Genomic DNA, 25,119 nt, shown 5'->3' on the forward strand with positions numbered 1-25,119 from the left:
AGAAAAAAAGTCCCAAAATCAAATTATCCATAAAATGTCAATGACTTCATTAATTTTCATGCATTGTGTATAAACACACAGCACAATCCAGTTTAAGATGAATTTAAAAGTGTACCTGTGAAAGCTGTGCTGAAAACTGGCTGCATGCTGAGGGTTCACAAACTTTGCAATGGCCTTCCGCTGCTCCGGCACCATTGTAAACATCTACAAAATAACCATCAAGTTGTGTATTAGCAGATGGGTTTATTATCTAAATCTGAAGCTCATCTGCGTGTTTGTTTGCTACACCTCAAGCCCTGACTTCACACAGCTAGATGGCGCTATTGCAATATTATTTTAGAGGACTACTCTATATTCTACCCAGTTTATTCTTGGGATCACTGTCAGGAGGCAAATCGTTCTCTTCCAAATCATGTTATTTTGTGAAGGGTAGTTTACAGTCAGGAGGGCATTAAATGATTTTAATACACAACATGGAGGTGAAGAACCACCTAGCTGTGTATTTTCCCACAAAAACAATGGTCAAAGGTAATGCTGTCACTGAGGTCTGCAGAGCAAATTTTAACTGGACCAATCAAATATTTCCATTAGATACTTTATCTATGGGTTGTTAGATCTAGAATTACCTGTGCAGCATGTCTCAACTAATCCTGAAGCTGTGAGTTTAATTCCTTCAAAACCAGATACATTAGCACCACTCAGCTGAGTAACATAATGATTTCACTACTTCAGCTGTTTTACTAATAAAAGAGTTTCTGTGCTCCTGAATGTTTCTCTGAGCATAAGTGACTCTGTGTCCTTGTTACACATTACATGTTCTTACTATTATATTAACAGATTACAAATAATTACATGCAAGTAACCCATAAGCCAAACCCTAATCCTAACCATATAGTAAGAACATGTAGTTCATTAATATTACTCCGTACTTAAATGTATAATTACACTGTAACAAGGACACCTTAAAATAAAGTGTAACCAACTTAATATAAAATATGAATTTTATTTTTTGTTCTGAACATATTGTCTTCAAAACAGTTTGAAGTTGACACTTAGTAATGTATACTGTAAACACATATACTTAAAAAAAAAAAACACACACACTGTTTCATGCTCTTTGGCCATCAGGTGGCGCCATCATCAATTTGTTGTTGGAAGCTCAGGGTATTGCAGCAATGACACAATAGCAAGTTATGCATAAAATTCACACATACACCCCCCTTCTGATGCTTGAGGAGTAATAAAAAGTAACGAAGGAAATGTGTCTTGATAAGAGAGTTACCTCAACAGGGCCGATGGAGTTGAGAAGGTTCATGAGCTGTTTGGTGGTTGTGGTGGTGGATAAACCTTCGATGCAAACAGTGCTTCTCTGACAATCCTGAGCTCTCGGGCTCTGCTGCATCATCACACGCCCCCCACCACGGCCTCGCGCCCGACCCCGAACTACCACCTGGGGACATCAGGAAGGGGAATATTGAATAAAGATGGAAAGAGCAATGAACAGGTACACCCTACCAGCTAACAACCTCGATGACAAAAAAAAAGAAAATAAGAAAAATAAGAAAAAGATAATGTTGGTGGAACTAAGCATCTTCGTTAATTCACTGTTATATTTCGTTAGCTATTTTTGCACAGCTGTTTATATGAAATATGGCAAGTCAGTAATTGCTCTTAAAAACAGACACATATTCTAATTCATACTAATGTTTATATCATCAGAGGCACTGTTAGACTTCAATGGTTTGTTTAACCATATGAACAAACAGTTACAAAAAGCAAGCTGAACCAAAGTAAGTAATTTCCTGTAGCCTTGATTGAATTACCAGTTATTAAACAATCAAAGCTACAGAATACTAGTTCATATAGTGAATATGTGTGTATTTGCGGTGAGGAAACCAGCTGCAACATCAATACAGAGTGCTTTTGTCTGAAGTAGGAAAGACAGTCCACCAATCTCTTCAGCACTTTACTGATTAGACTGTGAAGCGGCTAGAGGGAAGAGACTTCTGAAAAAGGCCATCATTAAGTCACGCCTGGAGTCTGCTAGAGGCCATGTGACAAAACCTGCTGAATGAAAATGTTGTGGTCTGTTGAGACTGAAGCTGAGCTCTTTGGCCTTGAAAGCAAAGCTCTGTGCTGGGCACAAACCAGAGACAGATAACGCTTCAGCATAAGCCTCTCATTTTAGAAGGCAATAAAGTTTTTTTTTTTTTTAGGCACTGTTCCTTGTTAAGCTACTTTGAATGTTAAACATGAACATCATGAAAAATATTAGTTTAAAATTCATTTGAACTGAAATTCTGGAGATTTACACTACAATTAGAAAGAAGTCTCTAACGCTCAACAAAGACTGCATTTATTTGATCAAAAATTGTCAAAAAAAAAATATGATATATCATTTGAAACGACTTTCTATTTGAATATATTTTTAAATGTTATTAATTGCAGACAATAACAAGCTGAATTGTCAGTCAATCATATCTTGGGGGTCACATGATTCATCAGAAATCCTTCTAATGGATTCTTTTTACATTTCTGTGGGGTTCTCAAAAATGGAAATTGTCATAGTTGGGTAAACTTGAATTGAAAATAGAAGGGAAATTTTTTTTTACGACTTTCCAAAAGAGAACATGTGTAAAGAGGTTATGTTGGTGAAAAGAGATTTCTTCTTGTAAAGACATTTCATTTCATTCCATACAGTCCTTTTTAAATGAAAGGGCGTCATCAGAAGGGCCAGGCTGGCTAAGTGCAGCAGGCACGCTGAAAAATCCCTTATGGGTTCCCAATGCTATGAGCTAAGATGCTCTCTCACCACTTACAAATACTGAGTATACAATTCACTTTTGCTCCAAGCATGACACTGGGTTCCAGTGTCAGTGAGTGATTTACAAGGCCACGGTTATAGCAGTAAACAGCAGAAAGAGTTTGGAATATCTGACTCAACATGAGAGCTCAGGCAGATGCAGCAAGACAGCCGGACTGAGACGGCGTGAGCGCTCTGCTGTGACTGACTGACACGTGTTAGCACTGTATTTATCCCCTGAGAATGGACTACTGTACAGAGACAGCAGCGTGCTGAAAAGGCCAAGGGATCTTCATCTCTCCTGCTTCAGCCTGTCAATATCATCACACCTGGCACTCGGTTCCATATCATTACTGCTCCTGCTCTCCTCCAAAACAGCTACCAGTCCCCTGGGAGAAGCAGTGACACAGCTGAGCCATAGCAGGAAACCAAATCTGCCGTCTTTACTAGAGCTGAGAGAACCACTTAGAGCAGCTCTTTATGACAGGGAGAAAAAAAAGAGCCTAACAAAGACTGAAGTGTATATTCTGGACAACACCATACAAGTCCAGCAGGGACCGCAGCAGTTCTGGTCAAAATAAACGAATAAATCAAATTATATTGATATGAAAAATGACCAATTTCACAAGCAAATTCACTTTTCTGAATTCTGCCAAAGACATGAAACTTCTGAGCGCTAACATAACTACAAAGAGCTAAATGTGTGTGTAAATGATGCTTATGTAAAGAATCATTCAAAAATTTGGGGTTAGTGAGATGTTTTGAACATCTCTTAGACCAATGATGCATTTATTTGATCGAAAATACAGCAAAGCAGTAATATTGTTAAATATTACAATGCATTTGAAATAACTGGTTCATTTTAATATATTTAAAAATTATATTCATTCCCTTGCTGTCATTACTCAAATTCTCAGTGTCACAAGATCTATCAGAAATCATGCTGATATATTGACTTGGTGTTCAAAAACATTTATTATTAATGTTGTGAACATGCTGCTTCAGGATTCTTTGATGTATATTATGCTTTTGCAAGTTTTTTGTAACTTTGCCACTTATGATTTAATGCGTCCTTGTTCTATGAATCATAAAAAAAATATTTAAAAAATCTGACCCCAAACATTTCATTCGGTGGTGTATTTTTCACTCTTGTGGTGCCCCTCAGAGGATGATGGGAGATGGGGAATTTTTGGTCAGATTCATCAAACAAGTTAAATGTGCTGCTTTCTGGCAAGTTTGAACATTTTCCTCAACAGTAATGCAGTTATGCACAAAATGCATAAAAACATTTCACAGTTACAACTTCTTAAGTCTAACAGCAATTAGCTTCCACCATAATGCATTAATTCAGACGTTCCCAATTCAGAAAGCCATGGCTTTAAAAAAAAAATAAAAAATAAAAAAGTGGTAAATACATTCATGTGGACATGACTTGAAAGCACCATTAGTATCAGGGCTTAGTGTCAGCTGTGCAAAATCCCATTGTGCACCTGTCCAATTAAGGGCTTACGAGAGTAATCCAGATTCAATGTCATACCCGGTTCGTTTGGTTTGCCGTGCCATGGCCAGCCTGTTGTTGATTTTGTACACCACCAGTTGCCATGGTAACTTTTCTGATGGGACCAAGTCTCTGTTGGGGGGCAGGCCGACCGATTGGTTGTTGCTGCTGCTGTGGGGGACCAGTGTTGGGACCGGCATCTGCCTGCTGAATACAGAGCAGACACATCTTACAACCCACACAGAAAGAACATCTCCAGCGGCACACCAAATAACTAAAATTACAGTCCACCATGCTGAAGTCTGACTGCACCACCATTTTTTAAGGTAATAAATAAAACGGCAGTCTTAGAGCTCGGATTTCGGGATGACACAGATCATTTTTGAAGGATAAGGTACAGCTGAATTCATTACACATCTTTGAGAAGAGTGATGACTGCATCTCTGGGCACAATGCCATGGATGTGGACCTGTCGAGATAAACTGCCTCTGGCTCTTCCTCCAAATTCTCAATCATTCTGTTTCCTCATCTTCAGGAAAACCTTTTTCTGCGTTATCGAATGGCCACTGGCAGTCTTTAGGTGTAGAAGGCCTTGAAAATGGCCAGATTTAAGTTGCTCACAGGACCACTAAATCTCACAAAATGGGCACTTTTCATAAGACAAACTGGGAAAGATGTCTCCCATTCACTTGACAACAGACAGCACAAAATCTCAGCACATTGAATGAACTGCTGTGCTCAAATGACCAAGTTAAGAATGATGTTGTCATCTGAATATCAACAGTTGTGAGATGTATTTGGTCACAGAAATTCTCAGGTTAACTAGTTTAAACTGGATCACTGGAAAACTCTGATCTATGACAGTGTGTTATGTTGAATGTAAACGGATTGTGTGTCTATATGTTAATGTGGGATTGCATTAACAGATACATTAATGTTTTTAGATATGTGAGTGTGGCGAGTGGGGCGGGGCCGAGAGGCGTGGGAACGAGGAGTGAGGCCAGGTGTAGTGATTGGAGATGAGCTACACCTGAGCCCCACCGCTGGTATCGAGTCCCACGTAGGAGATGGAAGGATATAAAACTGGAGCGACGACCGTGAAGGACGAGAGAGGACCAGGCCTGGGACATTATTTATGTTTGCTTTTTATTTTGTGCGCACCAGCCGTCTGCGAGAGGCTGGTGTGCTGTTTTGTATTTATTTTTGAATTATTAAAATGTTTTGATTGTGCGCCGGTTCCTGCCTCCTTCTTCCTGATGTTTACAAAGGTCATATCATTACAGTGAGCAAAAATATATAGATTTCTTTTTTAACTAAAAAAGTAAGATTAGACCTTTGGGGTAAGATGCACCGAGGGACCAAAGTGTAATGTTAAGATATTTCTCATTGAATACTTTGAATAATTTTTGTATATAAAAATGGTAAATTTTTATAAAGTTCTTTTTAACAGTCCCATGAGTCAAATGTTCATTTCTGACATCTCGATCCATTAAAACCTACAGGCTAATTGAGGGAAGTCAGTTTATTAATTGTAATTTAATATGTATAGTTCTTTAAACAAGTCACAGAATACATTTTTCTCATTATCTTTTACTTGGATTCTGCTTTGCCTGCTGTCAGTTGATTTAGTATAACATTCATGACACAAAAAATACAAATAATATATATGAACTTTTGTTAATCTGTTAATATCACTTAACACATTGGCTCATGTATTATAATCCTGCACGTGCTAAACTTACATCTGACTGTTACATGCTAACTTAAATGTACAGTTGAACAAATCTGTGCCAGTAGGTTTACACAGAGACACCATTTGAGAAAATATGAAACCGCTAATATTTTACTTAATCATACAGTTTAGTTTTAATCCGAACAGTGTGCTGAGTGAAAAAATGGTCTCTCTTGGTCTCTTTCCTTGTTAGTAAATATGCTATTCAAATATACTATTAAAAAAAGACAATTTAAATACAAACTTTCCAACACTGTTTAGATGTGCACTAAAACACTTGCGTGTCTGTGCCACTGTGCACTCAATCAGCTCACTGCTTTAAGAATTGAATTTGTTTAAATGCAAATTTAGGTTTAATATTTACATCTTAGCCATCCTTATTGGAAATTCTGCTCCCTGTTTGTTTTGTTGTCAATGTTTTTTTTTTGGTGTGGACAAACACTATACAGCAGTCAAACTCAATTCCTGGAGGGCCACAGCTCTGCAGAGTTTAGCTCCAGCCAGCTTCAAATCTGAAGAGCTTGATTAACTGGATCAGGTGTGTTTGATTAGGGTTGGAGCTAAACTGTGCAGAGCTGTGGCCCTCTAGGAATTGAGTTTCAGGCCCCGTCCACACGGATTAGCTGTATACACAAAAATCTTGTATCGTATCGTCCAGGCGGATCTGGCATTTTGGGAGTGTGAAAACGCTATTTTTTGAAACCGGGTCCCAGAGAGGATATATCTGAAACCAACAATCTTGCCAAGGCTCCAAAATAAGGACAGCTCGATGGCCCTGGGCCAGCGTGAAAGACACTCGGGACAGCTGACGGATTTGTTACCGGCCCAATAGGGCCACTGCCGCATCATCACAAAAAGTTTATAATTTGTATCTGTTTTTAAGCCTTGCTAATGAAAAGATTAAAGCAACTTAAAAGCATTCCAGCAAGGCGTGAAAGACAACTATATTCAGTACACGTGTGCTGTTCTGTGTGTACAGCACAGACATCTGCGTCTCTGATGCCCGAGCCCCGAGTTCAGTTTCTTTCCACGTCTTTCTTGCGCTAACGGACAAATACATACAAAAGTATGTCAAAATACCCATCTTGGCGAGTAACTTTGTAGCTTTATCAATGATTAATCCACATTTAATTTATTTATTAGAGCAGTAAAGGTATTACCTACCTTTTTTTTTCCAGAACAGGTTATCTCTGTTCTGTGCTTGCAAACAAACTGCATCGCAATATTTTTTCAAAATGTAATTTATGTGGAAATATAACGTTAATATTATATTTAGTCTGTAAATGGCCAGTAAAAGAATGCAAAGAGGAGAACATACTTTAGCAGGCAGAGCAAGATCACTTCAAAATATAGAATGAAAATCCTAAATATTGAATTTAAATAGATGTGCTTCTGAGGGGAACTGAATGTTTTCAGAAGTTTACATGGTGTTTCCTTTGCATCTTGCCTTGGTAAAATGCATTTAAAGTAGTGCTAATATGCACAGCGCTGCTTTGTTTACAACAGTAACCAAGTTAAAACTGCTGTTATATAAGCGCCACCTGCTGTCAGAGAGTGAATCTGCATCTCAATCAGCTGTTTCTGTTTCATGCAGGTGTTTTATGTACCATAATTTAACAAAGCTGAAGTCAGATCATTCTGATTTTGCTTCAAATTTTGAAATTATATGGACTAATTTCAATCAAACATAGCACAAGCTACATGTATAATTTTTTTTATCGATTCATGATTAAAATGTAGTGGTTACACTAACTTCAAATGGCTATGAAAAATCAAGGTGCAACACGGTGAAGAATATGGAAATGTTATTTTAGATGTGATTATTCAGTTTATGTACCTGAACATCTACAAACATAAAATACAAAAGCATCATTTCATTTGTATCTTTGTTCTATATATTCAGTTGTGCTATTGTTCCTAAACTGTTCATTTGTTCTTATTTACTAACTGTTCACGTCTTTAATAATGACTTTATATATGTCAGGCTAGTAGTTTTAGTATCAAAATTCTAAATTGTAAACTTTAATTGTTATCTAACATATTTGTTTCATATAAGCTTATTTATTAGAATCCAAGATAACATGGATCAAAAATGATGATAAAGGCAGCAATTTCTTTTTTTCAGCAGGGCCAATGAAAATGTTGGCAGGGCAAGTAATAATTTGAACCACTGGCCCTACAGTGAAAGTAGAAAAAAATCCTTAGCGTTGAGCCCTGCTTGCATTTTCATGTGTACAGCCAATCTGTTCATTTTGTGAAATTATGATATCATCACCCCACATCTCGACCCTAGTCAGACACTGTTTGTTACTATGTCATGTAACAAACATTGAACAGTTGTCTTTATCAACTTTAACACGGATTAATAAATGTGTTGTTCCATGTTTGTTTGTATGGAAGCATATGGGTAGCATTATTCAATTTGGGGTGTAATATGCAAAATGACAATGCAATATGTAAAATGGCAATGCATTTCTTTATTTACATTTACATTTTCCAATACATTTGTGCAACGTTTGGTGCAAAATGAAAATGAAAATTAAATTACATAATTTTCATTTGCCATTTACTACACCAGTTTTAATATGTAAAATGAATATTAATTTTAACGCTTTATAAGTTGCAAAATTAAAATGAAAATGTATTACAGAAATGATTAGATATGTCTAACATGTTAAAGCAAAAACTGTGGCAAAATGATCATTTAAATGCTATTTTTCTTAATTGCATTAACACTCACAGTCAAGACACTTACGATTGCATTTTCATTCAATGACCCGCAATGAATGTAGCAAAATTCAATGAGCACATTGAAAATGCATTCCGAGCCGATCACGTGTCCCCTCCCTCGCGCCACGTCAATCATTGTGTGAACAAGGCGGGGCTTACAGAAGGTCAGAGACTCGAATCTCAAGAAGAAGATTCAATCAAGTGAGACAACTTGGACAAAACAGTTGGTCCGTGTATGTTTTGATCATATCGGTTTATGGCTTCAATATTTCATTCGCACTTGTGGGCGGAGCTGAAACGCTGCTTTCATCTGATTGGTCGAATCGGATCGGTTTTCATCTGACAGCCTTCAGCTCGGTCTTGTCATTCTTTCAGGCAGAATAAGAGTCAGTGCGAGTGAAGCACTGAAATGTCTGAAACTACGCTCACTGTTAATTAGCATAATATTTGAATCAGATGTAGCTGGGCACATAATTCGTGCTGCTGTGACCTGCAAATTATTTCTAGGTTGTAGTATTGTATAAATATTGTCCCACTGATAAAAACAATGCAAATAGTTCTGTCCCTTTGGATAACAGTGAAGTGGAAATAAATATAGTGAAATGTATGAAATAAAATTAAATAGGATTTTTGGGGAAGGTAAGTCTGGCCAGTTATACAAGCAACACGAGTCGGACGAGTCTAAAGATATAAGCTGAATTGGGTGAAACATTAAAGTTCTAGTCTGTGTCAATTACTCTCATAATAAATAATAATAATAATGTTAACTGTATTTTTCGGTATAAGTTGCATCAGTCCAAAAATACGTCATGACGAGGAAAAAAACATATATAAGTCGCACTGGACTGTATGTCACATTTATTCAAGACCAAGAGAAAACATTACCGTCTCCAGCCGCGAGAGGGCGCTCTGGGGTAGGCTACATGAGCACTGAGCAGCAAGGACTAATTTTACTATTTTTATTTAGAAATGTAACTATATTAATTTTTACAATTATTTATTAATGTCACACACACACACACACACACACACACCTAGTGCCTTATGACTTAAAAGATGAGAGTGGTAAATGTTACAGACATGGAACTGTTCAGTCTATTATTGATTTTAATTTCCACTTCACTGTTATCCAAAGGGACAGAACTATTTGCACTGTTTTTATCAGTGGGACAATATTTATACAATACTACAACCTAGAAATAATTTGCAGGTCTCAGCAGCACGAATTATGTGCCCAGCTACATCTGATTCAAATATTATGCTAATTAACAGTGAGCGTAGTTTCAGACATTTCAGTGCTTCACTCGCACTGACTCTTATTCTGCCTGAAAGAATGACAAGACCGAGCTGAAGGCTGTCAGATGAAAACCGATCCGATTCGACCAATCAGATGAAAGCAGCGTTTCAGCTCCGCCCACAAGTGCGAATGAAATATTGAAGCCATAAACCGATATGATCAAAACATACACGGACCAACTGTTTTGTCCATGTTGTCTCACTTGATTGAATCCTCTTCTTGAGATTCGAGTCTCTGACCTTCTGTAAGCCCCGCCTTGTTCACACAATGATTGACGTGGCGCGAGGGCGGGGACACGTGATCGGCTCGGAATGCATTTTCAATGTGCTCATTGAATTTTGCTACATTCATTGCGGGACACCGAATGAAAATGCAATCGTAAGTGTCTTGACTGTGAGTGTTAATGCAATTAAGAAAAATAGCATTTAAATGATCATTTTGCCACAGTTTTTGCTTTAACATGTTAGACATATCTAATCATTTCTGTAATACATTTTCATTTTAATTTTGCAACTTATAAAGCGTTAAAATTAATATTCATTTTATATATTAACACTGGTGTAGTAAATGGCAAATGAAAATTATGTAATTTAATTTTCATTTTCATTTTGCACCAAACGTTGCACAAATGTATTGGAAAATGTAAATGTAAATACAGAAATGCATTGCCATTTTACATATTGCATTGTCATTTTGCATATTACACCCCAAATTGAATAATGCTACCCATATGCTTCCATATGTTTGTATACAGCGTGCAAAATCTCTTTTTGCTATAAGAACATTTTACAAAAACGAGTATGTTAGCTGTATCAGCCAGACCAGTATTGTATAGGTGCACCCCTAAATTGAGTATCGGCCACTACAAAAGAGAAACAAACATCAGCATGTATTCTTTATCCGACAGCAACACGTATATTCAGGCTGGTAAAGCCTGAGATTTAGGGTGCTTTCACACTAGCACTCTTGGTGCGCACACAGGGTCGATTGACATCAGAATTCAGTTCGTTTGGATGATGTGAACGCTGTCTTCCGTACTCGGATGCTCACCCGCGAACCGTACCCGAGTCCGCTTAAAAACGGTGGTCTGGGGCACACTTCATGTGAACCGCTTTTAATGTACATCTCATTTATGTTCACCTTCAACGTTCTTTAGAGCATTTTCAGTAAATTCTCCTGCACTGTCGTGACCAAGCAACGGGGTAAACAGCTGCTGACTTGATGACACAAGCGAACCGCGATTCGGACTCAAATATTATAAAATGAACACAGTCAAGCGGGGGCAGGGGGATCAATCGAACTCGGGTTCAGACCAGGCAAGTGTACCAAGTGTGAAAGCACCCTTAGGGGTCGTTCACATATCGTGTCTTTTGCGCGCGCAAGTTCGTTATTTCCAATGTAGGCGCGCGACATGCGCGCTCATAATGGAAGCGACGCGCCCGTTTTTTCCAGGCGCGTCCGCACCGCATCGAGTTAAAAACATCTCAACTTTTCAGAATGCCGCAAGCGCACCGCGGGTCATGTGACAAGAACTAACCAATCAGCTTCATCCTTTCCCGTAACAACGTTGAAAACTGAGCCAAGATGAAGGAACAGCTGTTCATAGCTGTATATGGATTGCCATTTTGAAATAAATTTAGAAGCAGAGCTACTGCGAGTGATTTTTAGTGCTGCAAATCCATTTATCCTATGCTGAAATTTCCGCATCTTCATGGAGAGAGCACGTCATGGTTGCTTAGCAAAGGCAGACGCCTCAGGAGCGCATCTGCCCGAGCGCTTTGGAAAGAAGGAAAAAGCGACACGCCTAGCGTTTTCCACGCGTTTTTAGGCGCGATATGTGAATGGCCCCTTATACATCTGAAAGCCGAATATATTATCTTCCATTGATGTATGATTTGTTAAAATATAGAAAATATAAATATTAAATATTTTTTTAAAATCGCCTTTAAAGTTGTTCAAATGAAGTTCATAGCAATGCATACTACCAATCAAAAATTAAGTTTTGATATATTTACGGTAGGAAATTTACTAATTATCTACATGGAACATGATCTTTACTCAATATGATTTTTGTCATAAAAGAAAAATCAATAATTTTGACCCATACAATGTATTTTTGGATATTGCTACAAATATACAACAGCGGTTTTGTGCTCCAGGGTCACATGTGCCCTGTAAACACATTCCTTCAGTCTACAACAAAGACATTATTGCCAAACCTGCTACACTCATCCTTTTCTCCCCATCCGTGTTTTTCAAACCCACATGCATTATCTCAATTTTGTCTCCATCTGAGGGGGTTAATGGATTAATCTAACCAAATACAAAATCCACACCTTCAGATTACATCGATCAGATAAACCGGGGCGGGGTGACGACACTTGACAAGCACCTCCCCCTCCCCCACCCATCCCGTCACCTCCATCCCCCCATGCTGCTTTTGTACGGCACACGCTTTGTATTCATTCTGATGAAAATTTAATTTGCTCTTATCTGTGCGGCTAAGCTGGGAAAAATACAAATCCGCCCAAACCGCCATCTCTCTTTCTCCCAGACTCTCGCAGGTATTATTACACCGATATCAACATAGACGAGGAAGATTAATTGCAGATGTCCCCCGACTGACACCTATTCTAACACACTTCATTGATGAGCTGATGGAGGGATAAAGCAAGAGGCGAGACGAGATAGATGAAGAGAGCAACACCGAGCGAGCGCAAGTTAGAAAGGAGAACAAGAAAGAGAGATAACATTGTCAGGCGGCTGAGGTTGACAGCAGGAGAAGAGAAGCACCTAGAGGATCAGCTTCTCTCGGTCTGACACCCCCTCCCCCTTCTTCCTCTTTGTCAGTCAGAGCCACGGCACTTCAGATAGCTGCATGTAGCTTTCTATTAACTAAGTTGACACACAGTTATCTTCATCCACAGAGATCCGACACTCAAAGGAAATATTTAGCTTTTGCTTCAGGCAGGAGACTGGAAGGGGATGTTTTCTCCTCATTCAATGCAGCAAATCATCTCTTAGAGCCCATAAATCATCCTTGGGTCCTTTTTTTCTTGGTTGAGATGGAGAAAATGTCTTGTCAGATTTGTAAATAAGCACCTCAAACTCCAGTCTTAGTGTTAAATGACTCCACATAAACTTCCATTGTGCCATTCTCCAGTTGTCACATGCAACAGCGCCTTGACTTAAAGAAGACACAAACCTTTACAACGTCTGGATGTGTTGTCACTCAAAGGAAAGGCGCAAATGCCAAGCGACTCACTTTAATGACGCCAGAATAGTGCCATTTATGGACTTGAAAGGTAAAAGTGTTCCATCAATTAAGTGTGGTGTCACAAATCACATAGAGACCACTTTCTGTATCGATTCTTTCAAAAAGAGAAAATCGCATTATGCCTTAAAGAGTTTTTAGCGCTGAAAACTTTAGTGGTCAAAAAAGTAGACACCTTGACTTTTAGAGTAATTGGAAATCCTCCTTGTCGCGTTCCGACAAGTTCTTTGATTTATTCTATAAAGAGCTCTGCTGACAACTACTTCAAGAAAACCCCCAAAGGACAAAGACAAAAAAGTGGCATATGAACTTTAAAGAGCACATTTAGGGTTTAAACCGATTACAAATTCACTCACCTCTCCCTGAAGCTTAACTACACGTACTTTCTGTGGAACCTGAGGAGATTCGATGCTGCTAGCTCTTTGCATCACTGTTCTCTTTCCTCCAGGTTGAGGCTGACCCAGTGGCCCTTCTAGTGGGCTGGTCTGAGCAGCACCTTGTCTTTGAGTGTTTTGTGGGGTCATGGTCCTCTTCTGCTGCGGTTGCCATTGGCCCTGTTGGCTGGCATCAGGACCAGCGCTCGGCTGCTTCTGCGGCCCAGACCAACCTGAAGTCTGGGCCAGAGGTTTAGTGTTCTGCAGACGGGCCTTCACATTTGGACGAGGGGAACTAAGACCTGTCGAAGGGTTCTGGGGTGTTCCGTTAGAGATCAGCGAAGGGACCGGCTGTGGGGGTTGGGCTGCTGGGGTTGGGTTGGGTGTGGCAATCGGAGTTTGTGGGGTCTGGTTTGGGTTCTGGCCGCTGATCCGTTCCATCAGTTCTTTTTTGCGCATCCCAGCCTGCATCTGCCTGCGCTGCTCTTTGCGCTTGAGGATCTCCTCTCGCAGACGCTTCTGTTCCTCAATCTTCAGTCTGTACTGACGCGTCTCCTCATCTTCATCTGGGTCCTTAACAATGACAAATAAAAATTCAGGATGAACAAAACGTTTTTTGGGGCTTGATGAAAAAGCTGTGAACAAAAAATGTGCACTGACAAAATACAGTAAGCTTAAGCTTATTTTTAGTGTAATCAGTGTAGTGTAGTTAGTGTAATCAAGCTCCAGTGTTCATCTCTCTGCCCAAGTATACGCAACATATCTGAAGGAATAAACAGTGTGCACATTACTTCTTTATGTGCACATACCAGAGGTCAACTGTCACCCAATTAAAGGGTTCGTTAACCCAAAAATGAAAATTCTGTCATTGATTAATCACCCTCATGTCATTCCAAACCCTTTTAAATAGTCCAGGTCATATCAGGGGTTCAGTCGTCATTTTATGAAGTTATGAGAATACTTTTTGTGCACAAAATTTCAATCACAAAAGACAAAATTTAATTCAACAATGTATTTTTGCACAAAAAGTATTCTTGTCACTTCATAAGTTGTCTATGGACTATTTTAATGATGTTTTTACTAGCTTTCTAGGCCTTGAATGTGTCAGTTGCTGTATATGCAGGGTCACAGAGCTCTCGGATTTCAAAAAAAGATCTTAATTTGTGTTCTGAAGATGAGCAAAGGGTATGGGTTTGGAAAGAAATGAGAGTGAATAATCTTTAACTTTTGGCTGAACTATCCCTTTTCAAATGTTTACATGCAGGACAAAATCAAGCTTTTCTGACTTCCAAAAAAATAAAATACAAAAATAAATAAATACATTTACTGATAAGATTTTGTACAAGTTGGACTAAAGTGACTGAAAAAGTGACTTCTTTTTTTGCTTTTAATTGGCTAAAATTTAAGCCATACATTTTCAAAAGATCTTTGTCTGTTTTTTAATGGCATGCCAACTCCTATGGCTATTTTCATGGCAAAATATTTTCTTAATTTTACGCTTGCTTCTGTATTCGGTTTAAAACAAAGCTTTCACAGCAAGTATCAGTACAAAAACAGTAAAAAGGTGAGACAATCAGCTGGGGCTGCTCGATTAGTACAAAAATCATAATCACGATTATTTTGGTCAATATTGTAATCATGATTATTAAACATGATTATAATTTGGCCATATGACCAAAATCAAAATCAAAATCAAATTGCACAGTCCTACAATCAGCCACAACAATAATAGGACTATGCTGCACATAAACGAACCCTTGAGGCTATTGCAGTGGAAAAATGCAGTTAAAACAGAACAATTCTTGCATTTAAAATACTTGCAACTGCAGAAGTCTATGTCTGGAAACATGCTGAGAGTTAACCCCTCCCCACATGAACATGTCACGCAGTATTACCTCTGGAGTGGTGCTTGGCTGTGCAGCTGGACACTCTTTCTTCATCTCGGGCACATTGGGCTGCTCTGGTGCTTTGGCAGCCCCCTGCCCCTGTGCCACAGATCCTCCTCTTCCTGCTGGTCCAGCACGAGCAGCCTGCCCTTGCCTAACATTCGGTGTAGCCCTGGTAACAGGCTTTGCTTGCCCACCAGGCACTGGCGGGCGGTTATTGTTGTTGCTTGTGGCGATGGGCAGCTCACGGAGATTGCTGTTGCGTTGAGGAGGAATCTGCTGCAGTGGAGATGGAGGCGTCTGAGGAAGTGGACGAGGTGGTCAGATAAATGCATTGACATTCATAGAAGTACAGCAAAACCTTTTGAGCAGACATTAATTAAATACATGTTTATTTAAAATATATATGTATCTCGTCATCTTTGTAAAATATACACATCTGAATGGCTAACCATTTTGGGTCTGGCATGGTTGTTTCGCTGCTGGTTGCCCTGTGGTCGGGACTGCATCTGTCTGTGGCCACTCTGAATCGACTGGCGGAAGAGGGGCTGGGAGAGGTGCACCATGGGATGTTGGTCCCTTGGGTGGTGTTGGTGGTGCTGTTGGTGTTGGGGTGGAGGCTGGGAGTGAGGCAGACCCTGGGGGGGCAAGTCCTGTCTGTGCTGCTGGTGCAAGGGTTGATGGGACAGTGGCAGATCATGGTGTAGGGGCTGCTGCATTAGACCCTGAATACCACAAAACACAAAGAACACAGCCAAAATGAGGACATTTACACTGAAATATAGGCCAGTCGTGATTGAGAATGGGAGTACTCTAGAAGTCAGCCCTGTGTAATATTTCAGTAGTCTTAAAAACCAATAATGTCACATTTAACTGAACTTAACAGCCAAAACCAGTTTATATCTCAAGTCAAGAAAAAAAATTATACCAAGTTGTGTTTGATGACAATCACGAGGAAATATTTTCATGAAAGATAGCTAGACCTCTAATGTGTAACAACTAACCCAGTGACCTCAAATAACCATGACCTGAAACAGTGCTAACACAAGAGGGCAGTCTTGTCTGCTGCTTAAAATGAGGACTGCAGTTTCTCCACTACACCTAACAATGGTTTCCAACCCAGCCAAAACACCTTAGCTTTGTCTTTTTGTCATGTACACGGATGTTCACAAATTTTGGGCTCAGTAAGATTTTTTTTGTAATCATTTTATTTAGCAAGGACACATTAAATGATTAAAAAGTGACAGTAATGACATTTATAATGTTAGGAAACATTTACATTTCAACTAAACGCTGTTTTTTTTTTTTTATCTTTACGGTCATAAAATAATCTTAAAAAAGAAACACTGTTTTCTGAATGATCATGTGACTCTAAAGTTTGGAGTAGTTGCTGCTAAAGATTCAGCTGTTATCACAGGAATAAACTAACTTTTTAATACAAAAGTTATTTTAAATCGAAATAATATTCTGTAATATTACTGCTTTACTGTATGTATGTTTAAATAAATGCAGCTCTGGTGAGCACAAGACTATTTACAAAGAAATACAAATAAAAATTCAAGGACTGCAAAAATGCACATTAAATGAATTAAAAGCAAAATAAAAGACTGAAAGCCCAATATTTTGTATATTTTTTTCATGCTAGTTCCACGCCATGCTGTAAATTAACATGCAGGATTCAACAAGCCAGCAAGGCCATGCAGAATCTGGTAAACTGACTTACTCTCTGGCGTACCTGCATACCAAACGGCATGTGCTGGGGGTTAAAGGGGGGTCCCTGCTGTTGGGGCGAGAAGGGCTGTCTGTGACCCACGAAGCCACGGGGACCAGGGGGGCCTGGAGGGGGCTCTCTCTGGAAAATACCTCCTCCCAGAGGCCCTTGGTTTTGCCTGATCCCCAGAGAACCAAATCCAGGACTTCCGAGCCCCCCTTGTGGGGGGAAAGATGGAGGGCCTTGGCACGACATCGGAAGAACACTGTTATTCATGAGGGGGGCAGGGCCTGGCTGGTCAAACATGTGCTGGCCTGAAAAACGTGGTTCTAGAAAAGAGAAAAGAAAGGAATAAAAGAGCAGCCAGATACCTACAGCAGCATTTCTGACTGCTTCAGTCGCTGGTAAACGACTGGATGGAATAACTAAAGTCAAAACAGATATCTTAAATCATGCAGGTATGGTTTATGCACTTAACTTGACCTTACCAGCAGGGAAGAAGTGCTCTGGATCCTGATGATGTTGTGGTGGTCCTCTCCATTGATCCTGTGGGGGCAGAGGCCGTTGAGGTGGGCCAAAATTCCCCTGAAGATGCTGCTGGAAATCAGGAGGAGCCTGGAGGGGGACAGACAAAAGGCAAAAAACAAACAAATCAAAAATCACACTGACTATTCCAGCACCAAAATATTATTGTTGACATGATTTTCAAAGCTAAAAAGCTTCTTATTTGTGCTCATCTTATCTTCTTATTTAAAATGTAACTCTTCATATTAAGATCATAACCATCAGCTTACACCGCCGAGGAATCTTTTAGGCAGAAAGACAGCGATTTGCATACACCCTTGAATATAAATCTTCATCCGTTCTCCGTCCTTACCTAACCCATTGCTCATAAAACTCAAAATCCCCTCTCTACCTTTCCAGAGAAAAGAAAGATAACGATCTTTACTAATCCTGAGGTTGAATACGAATCCCCTCTCCTTTATTCTTTAAAAATATCCTTCGCTCTTAAGAAATTAGCCTTCGTTCAAAAGGGCCACACTCCAGCAAATTGTGATGCTTAGCACCTCTTTACTCATTATAAATGACTTAAGATGCAATCAAACTTTTAATCCAGGTTTTCAGCTCTGATCTTCAGTCGGCCAGTGAGTGTCACCAAGGCCAGCCAAGTTGCTTAACAGAAAGTCAATCAGGCAGCTTAGCTAAGCAGCGGCCAGGAGGGAGCGAGAGAGAATCACATTGTTATTGGGGACTTCATTGCTCCATTCAAAAGGTCAGCTCCTGTAACACAATGGGAGCTTAAGTACATTCACAATACCTTTGCAAGTTTGCATTCGTTTGATAAAAGCAGCATGTCCTTTCGAGGGGCTAATCTTTCGTAAATACCCATGGATCTGTTCAATATGTAACCAGTTATGATCTGCCTGGGAGATAGAGAGGGAGTGGGAAAGACAAATACCAAACACAGGCTGCTGCCATTTCTGAGACAAGCCTCATGTGACTCAAAACACACTCGGCAAACCTATTCATTTCTGCACTTCAGGTATCGGACAAACTCTCAAAGATCAATCTTTGTTGCCTTTTATGTCAAAAAGCACTTTAATCATTCAGAACACTACCTGTTATTTTTATTTTTTAATCATCAACATCATCAGCATCTGGCATGGCATTTATGTCCGTTTGCACAGATTGTTTAATGCTGCTTATTAATTTTGATTAACAAAACACAAAAAACACGTTTGTATTTGGGGAAAAGGCTCTTCACATTCTGGCTGAACAGACAAAAACTAACAACCATTTCTGAATTAGTTTATGCTTTTTACAGATAAGAAAAATTCACATTGGTTGTCTTATCAGCATAAAAAGACCATTTTATCAGTGAATAAATTATACACAGAAAGCAAGCAGATTTTTGTCCATTTTGGTAGTTTTTTTGCCCCACACCCGTTAATTCCCAACCCTGATATACACACAAAACATAAAATATGAAAACCCTATTTTTAAACATATTCCTTTCTACGAGTGTGTTTTTTTTAAAATAAAAGCATTTACACATAGAAATCCTTTTACTGGTGTTACTTTATGACAAAATAAAAGGAATGTATCCATCCAACTAATGCCTCATTATGCACTAAATGTTATTAAGAAAACCTAACTTAAACTTCTAACTTGTAAAATTAAGCAAAGCTATGTGGGTTTTTTTTTTTTATATTAAAGAGTTTTACGATACTACTTCTATGAGCAGTATCGAACATAAAATACAATATAAATATGTAGTATGGAGATTAATATTCAAAAACTCTGCAGTAGTAAATATTCATAGAAAAATTGTGGATCAGCCTATTGTAAGATGAGATGTGATCATATGCTAATGTATGATAATCAAGTGCCCAGAGGGCTAATGAACGCCGCGCTCTGCAAAATGCCATTGGCATTTTAAATGGTGTCCTGTCTGTACCAGACTGGCTATGGGAGACAGACAGCTGGAAGTGTGTGTGGAACTTCTCTCCTATTCAGCAAGATTAGGAACGACCAATCATTTTAGGTGTCCACAATGTGTCCAAACAAGGGGCCACTGTACACGAGTAGGTGACAAATAACATGGACACGAACTTTCCTTTTTCAATCAGGAATTAGATTCAAGTTCAGAATAGAAAGAGTATATTTTTGGTGATTTGACTCATTGTTTTTTTTTGCTGTTAAATGTTTTTTTTTTTGGTGGCGTGGTCATTTTTAAAAGCTGAAATATACCATGTAGTCTTAATTCTATACAAATTAGAAAAATTTTGTTTACAACACATTTTTTGATTAAAACTAAGTTTAGCATTACACAGCATTCCTGTCACTGCCATATTCCAGACTGAAACACTAAACTATACATCCTTTAGACAGCAATGGCAATATTAAAAGGGAAAATCAAAGTACTTTTAACAGAGAGGAAAGAGAAGAGAGCTGGGGCTGAGATGGTCTCCTCCTCAGCAGTAATCACTTTAGCCACAGCATAGGCAGCTCTACATTTTACAGGCAAGTAAAGGGCTTTTACATCTGTTCTGGGTTTTCACGGTCTCCATTTCCATCTCAACTTGCAAATTCAACCAATATACGAGGATGTTTTTAGGTTTCTAGTAGGGATGCAACCGAAACCAAAATTCTGGGATGAAACTTAAAATTCTGGATGCACTCAAAAACCAAAACCGAAAATGCTTTGTAATGATTATTTATTATTTTATTAAATATATAAAATCATTTTGGAAGACTTTTTAATTCAGCTCAATCATTTTAAATGATACTAAAAAAAAAAACAACAACAAAAAAAAAAACAAGCCAATAAAATAACCACACTTTTACTGAAAGTAACAATAAAACTGGACAGAATTGATAATGATACTGGTAACACTTTACAGTAAGGTTCATCAGTTAACATTTGTTAACTACTTTAGTTAAAAACCTAAGAATGAACAACAGTTCTTCAGCATTTATTAATCTTATTTAATGTTAATTTCAACATTTACTAATGCATTATTAAAATCAACAGTTGTGCTTGTCAACAGTTAATGCACTCTGAATTAACAGTGAACACTGTATTATCATTAAAACTAACAAAGAAAGATGAAAAAATACTGTAATATTTGTAATGTTCATGGTTTGTTCGTGTTAGTTAATACATTCAGGGATTTCGGGGATTGCACATAATTCTAACGATTCACTCAGTTTCTGCGCTTGAAATCCCCAAAATATTTAAACGTGAAACATTTAGGTTGGATGATTGTAGTTTAAAAATTTGTATAAAAAAATAAATAAAAAAATACCCTGACTTCCCCCTCAAATTATCGCCCCCCCCCCCACCATAAGAGCCACCTAAAGGGGGAACCCCCCCAACGAAATTACGACATTAACTGATATTAACTAATGGGACCTTTTTGTAAAGTGTTATCTTAATATTAAATATCAATATATTATTTGTATTTACTTCTATGCAAAAGAATCAGATACAAGTTGTTTTTTTGGACTAATTATCCAAATAATGTATATTCCTAAGCTATTATTATCAGCATGTGAGCAGAGCATACCGTCACTGAAAGGATCATTTTACCAGCCTTGATACTACAGCATGATACAGCACAGTAGCGCTACTGCAAACAGAAACAAGTATACTGCATAGAAATATCCTGTCACCACGTTATTTGAGCGCACTTTGCTTTTCCGGTGATCGGTGGTACACAAGCACATTCATAAAGCGGAAAACTGAATGAAGCGTCAAACTGCACAAATACGAGGAGAGTGAAACTATCCTGATTGGGCCGGAACGCGCCATATATATTATATGTATATTTTATGATTTTCAGCGGCCAAAAATTTGGTGCATCCCTAGTTTCTAGAGACATGCCATCCACACGGCGAGACAAACATTGCTTTCGGTGGCTACATTTTAGTCAAACCAAGAAATACCATGATGTCTCGACCATAACACACCGCAGTTCTTTGCAGAGTGAAATCACTTAATTCTAACTTTAAGCAATGTGAGGTTACTTACCGGGAGTCTCTGTGAAGCGATGTTAGGCCTCGGTTGGTTCTGCACAGGAGGCATTGAGGGAACTAAGATTAAATGGAAATAGAAAAAGCACGAGTCAGAAAAAGGGAAGCAGAACGAGAGAGTGGGGCGGCGTAAGACAGACACCACAGAAGTCTCTTCTTGCCACGTGTCTAAACCATGGTTTGTCACAGCTGGTCACAGAGAGAGGGCTGTTCTGCTGATTAAACTGTGCATCTCTCTCTCAAGCAGACTGGGCCACCTAATGAGATAAACTGACAGTCAAAAGGAGTAATTTCGCTGTGAATAATTTCACCTCCGCAGATGTGTGCATTTCAAAAAGCTGGTTTAATGCTGATGGACTGCCTACAGAGTGAAGGCCATACCAAAGGAGAAAAAATAAAAAACTCTAAGGACTTGAGTGAAAATGCGAGTAAGCATCAACCAAAAGTGCACAGCCTAAAAATGAACAGGGAATCTGCTTGTTAAGTCGTGACGTAAGGAATACTGTTTCCGGGTCCAAGCCTAAACTCGTTTCAGGAGAGAATACCATGTCAACAGCTGGTTATGAGCACTATTTAATCATGGCGTCACATTTAAGCAAAGCTTGAACAAAAGAAAAAAAAATTATAGTGTACACCACAGTCTCACAGCATCCCAGACATCAATATTTGAACAATCCAATAATGAATCACTGTCTGGCCGTCTGAGATTTCAGTATGAAATCACTATTTCATATGAAATGAGCATTATAATTGGAACTCTCTTGAAAACGTTTTCTGCATTTTTACTATAACAGCCAACAAGATTATAGAACCATGAAAAGTGTTGATCACAGCATTATATATAGAACTACTCCCATTCCAACGAAGGTACTGCACTGTAGCCGAAAAAAAAGTCATGTCTACTGAGTACACAATGCAATGATCTCCTTATTGCAACATGATTTCTGCTGTCTCACCAATACTGTCTCGTCGAGCAGTGTAAAATGTGTCTGCACACAAGAGTTCTGGAGAAAACGCAGAAATCAAACAACTGATAGGTTGATTTGGAATTGAAAGATTAAACTATTTTAAAACAATGATCTTTGAATGTTTTCTGTATATACAATAATCTGGTTTTCAAGCTACAAATAGAGACAGCAGTAGAACCCTTTGGACAAAGAACATTGCACACATCACAGGTCATGATGATCATGAAATGCACTTTTTTTAGTTTCTCTGAGGATAGTTTTTTAAGTTTATAAAAGACTTCCTTCACCTACCTGCAAATATGAGTTGTTTATAACACATCTCTTTGATTACAATATGACAATGACACATTAAGGGATGTGTCGAGGAGAACAGTGACATTTAAAAAAAATTGTTGATTTAAAATCTGGGCTTTTAAGAAGGCTAGAGAAGAACATTTCATATTTTGAAATGGGGATGTAGTTTGGAGTTCTGAAACTTGTATGACTTTACAATTGCAAAGTCATCTTAGATCAGATACATAGAGCGCCTTCATTCACCCAAGTATATAACAATCAGATTGGTGGTGTCTGGGGCCGTACCTTGCACGGGTGAGGAGGAGGGTCCTCTGAAGTGAGGGTTGATGTGAATGTTTTTGGGGTGATGCTGCTGATGCTGTTGATGTTGGTTGGGATGTGTTCGTGAGTGCCGCGGTGGTGAGTTCAACAAGCGTGGTACATGTGTGTCGTGTTGTGCTCTGGGCCCTGGGGAATGGTGGGTCAGACGAGGCGTCATCAGCTGCAGTGGCTGCTGAGGAATTGGGGTGCCCGGATCCGGGAATAGCCCGGGACCTCCACTGCCTCTGGGACCAGGCAGACGAGACTGATGGTGGTGATGCTGAAGCGGGGGAGTCATTCTGAGCTGCTGCTTTAAAAGAAAGAAAAGAGAGAGAGGAAAAAAAAGAGGCGAAACAAAAACACCATCAATCAATAGCATAAGCTCTTTCTCTTTCACCTCAAAAAAATCATTATCTTGTAGTGTTGTGACCCTGACTCTCAAGACGACCCCTTTAATCAAGTAATCAATCACACGAGCCATGTGACTGGGAGTGAATCTGAATTAAATGAGGAGTTTAGGAGGAATACAAAATGTTTAAGTACCCTCTTAAAAAACATGCATTGTGCTCCTGTGTCCTCATTGATTATGCAAAAGAACAATATCCTATTTCAAATAATGACTGAAGGATTGACTGCTTTAACTCAAAAATAGACATAGCAGTCTCTTTCAGAAAAGCGTATATACTAGACTTATTAACCCATCACCAGATGAAGACAACTTGTACTCATAGTCAAGGGTGGAGGGGAATTTAATTAAATCATTTTGGAAGTGCTGCTATCTGTATATACCGCTGTCTGAAGCGTAACGTAAAAGAACACATCAATGTCGAGGAATGACAGGTTATGTCAAAAGCCTGAAAAGGCTTGCCTTCTCTGTAAAAGGAAATCAGCTTTAAAAAAAAGGTGCAGTAGGAACGAACGAACGAAACGAACAGCTCAAGCGCAAAGGGATTACACCCTCGACAGATATTTAATAATAAAATAAGCACAGGAAGCTAAATCCTTCAGCAAAGTACAAATTTAATTTGGTGTAATGCTTCCTCAATGGACTCCTGCCAAGTTATTTGCCATAATCCATATATCAACATGGATAAGAGGGAGTCAGAACGGTGATAATTGACTTTTACTCAAAAGCAAACTGACTCCACTCCACAAGGGTGAGACAAGACACCAGTCAACACACCATCATCTAACACTGATGCATAATCTTTAATAGCCACAAAAGGCCCAATCCAATCGCAAGAGAACGGCTTGACCACCAGGAAGGTAATAACAGAAAAGGTGTCACTTCTAACGGTTGTAAAGAATGTTACTGTTTATACACTAGTTTTCAAATGTTTGAGGTCAGTAAGATGATCACCAAGACTACAGGTATTTGATAAAAAAATGATGTAAAACATTAATATTGCAGACCTAGTTTTATGTAAATATAATAAAGTAATATAAATAGGGCTGAAACGATTCCTCGAGTAATTTGAGTAACTTGATTACAAAAAATGATTCCTCTGCCTCGAAGCCTCTTATAATTTATTTTAATCTCACGACAGGTTCTTTCACAATGATTTTTTTTAATGTGACAACACGTTTATTGGAGTAGGATTTATAGGAATGTATCTCTGAGGGGGTCTTTAGAAAAGTTTAGACGGTATTTTCTTTTCATCTTGCCTCTGAATGAAGCAAATTAAAGTGAGTTAGTGTTCAGAGAGCAGCTCTGCG

General features: G+C 38.8%; 1 protein-coding gene across 5 annotated transcripts in view; it reads right to left on the minus strand.

Annotated features, from left to right (window-relative positions):
- rbm33a (RNA binding motif protein 33a) overlaps window positions 1-25,119 on the minus strand; it is a 43,858-nt gene that overhangs the window by 5,741 nt on the left and 12,998 nt on the right. The window contains exons 9-18 of one of the 5 annotated variants that reach the window (XM_026267783.1): window positions 23,389-23,713; window positions 21,840-21,901; window positions 17,794-17,920; window positions 17,330-17,634; window positions 16,047-16,319; window positions 15,604-15,894; window positions 13,691-14,281; window positions 4,341-4,508; window positions 1,283-1,450; window positions 116-204 (exon numbers count right to left, since the gene is read on the minus strand). In XM_026267783.1, the coding sequence (XP_026123568.1) occupies window positions 116-204; window positions 1,283-1,450; window positions 4,341-4,508; window positions 13,691-14,281; window positions 15,604-15,894; window positions 16,047-16,319; window positions 17,330-17,634; window positions 17,794-17,920; window positions 21,840-21,901; window positions 23,389-23,713 (2,399 nt within the window). Of the gene's footprint in view, window positions 1-115; window positions 205-1,282; window positions 1,451-4,340; window positions 4,509-13,690; window positions 14,282-15,603; window positions 15,895-16,046; window positions 16,320-17,317; window positions 17,635-17,793; window positions 17,921-21,839; window positions 21,902-23,388; window positions 23,714-25,119 lie in introns of all 5 variants that reach the window. The other 4 variants (XM_026267782.1, XM_026267781.1, XM_026267780.1 and 1 more) reach the window with 4 other exon arrangements.

The sequence above is a fragment of the Carassius auratus genome, chromosome 7 (assembly GCF_003368295.1).
Source record: "Carassius auratus strain Wakin chromosome 7, ASM336829v1, whole genome shotgun sequence".
NCBI lineage: Eukaryota > Metazoa > Chordata > Actinopteri > Cypriniformes > Cyprinidae > Carassius > Carassius auratus.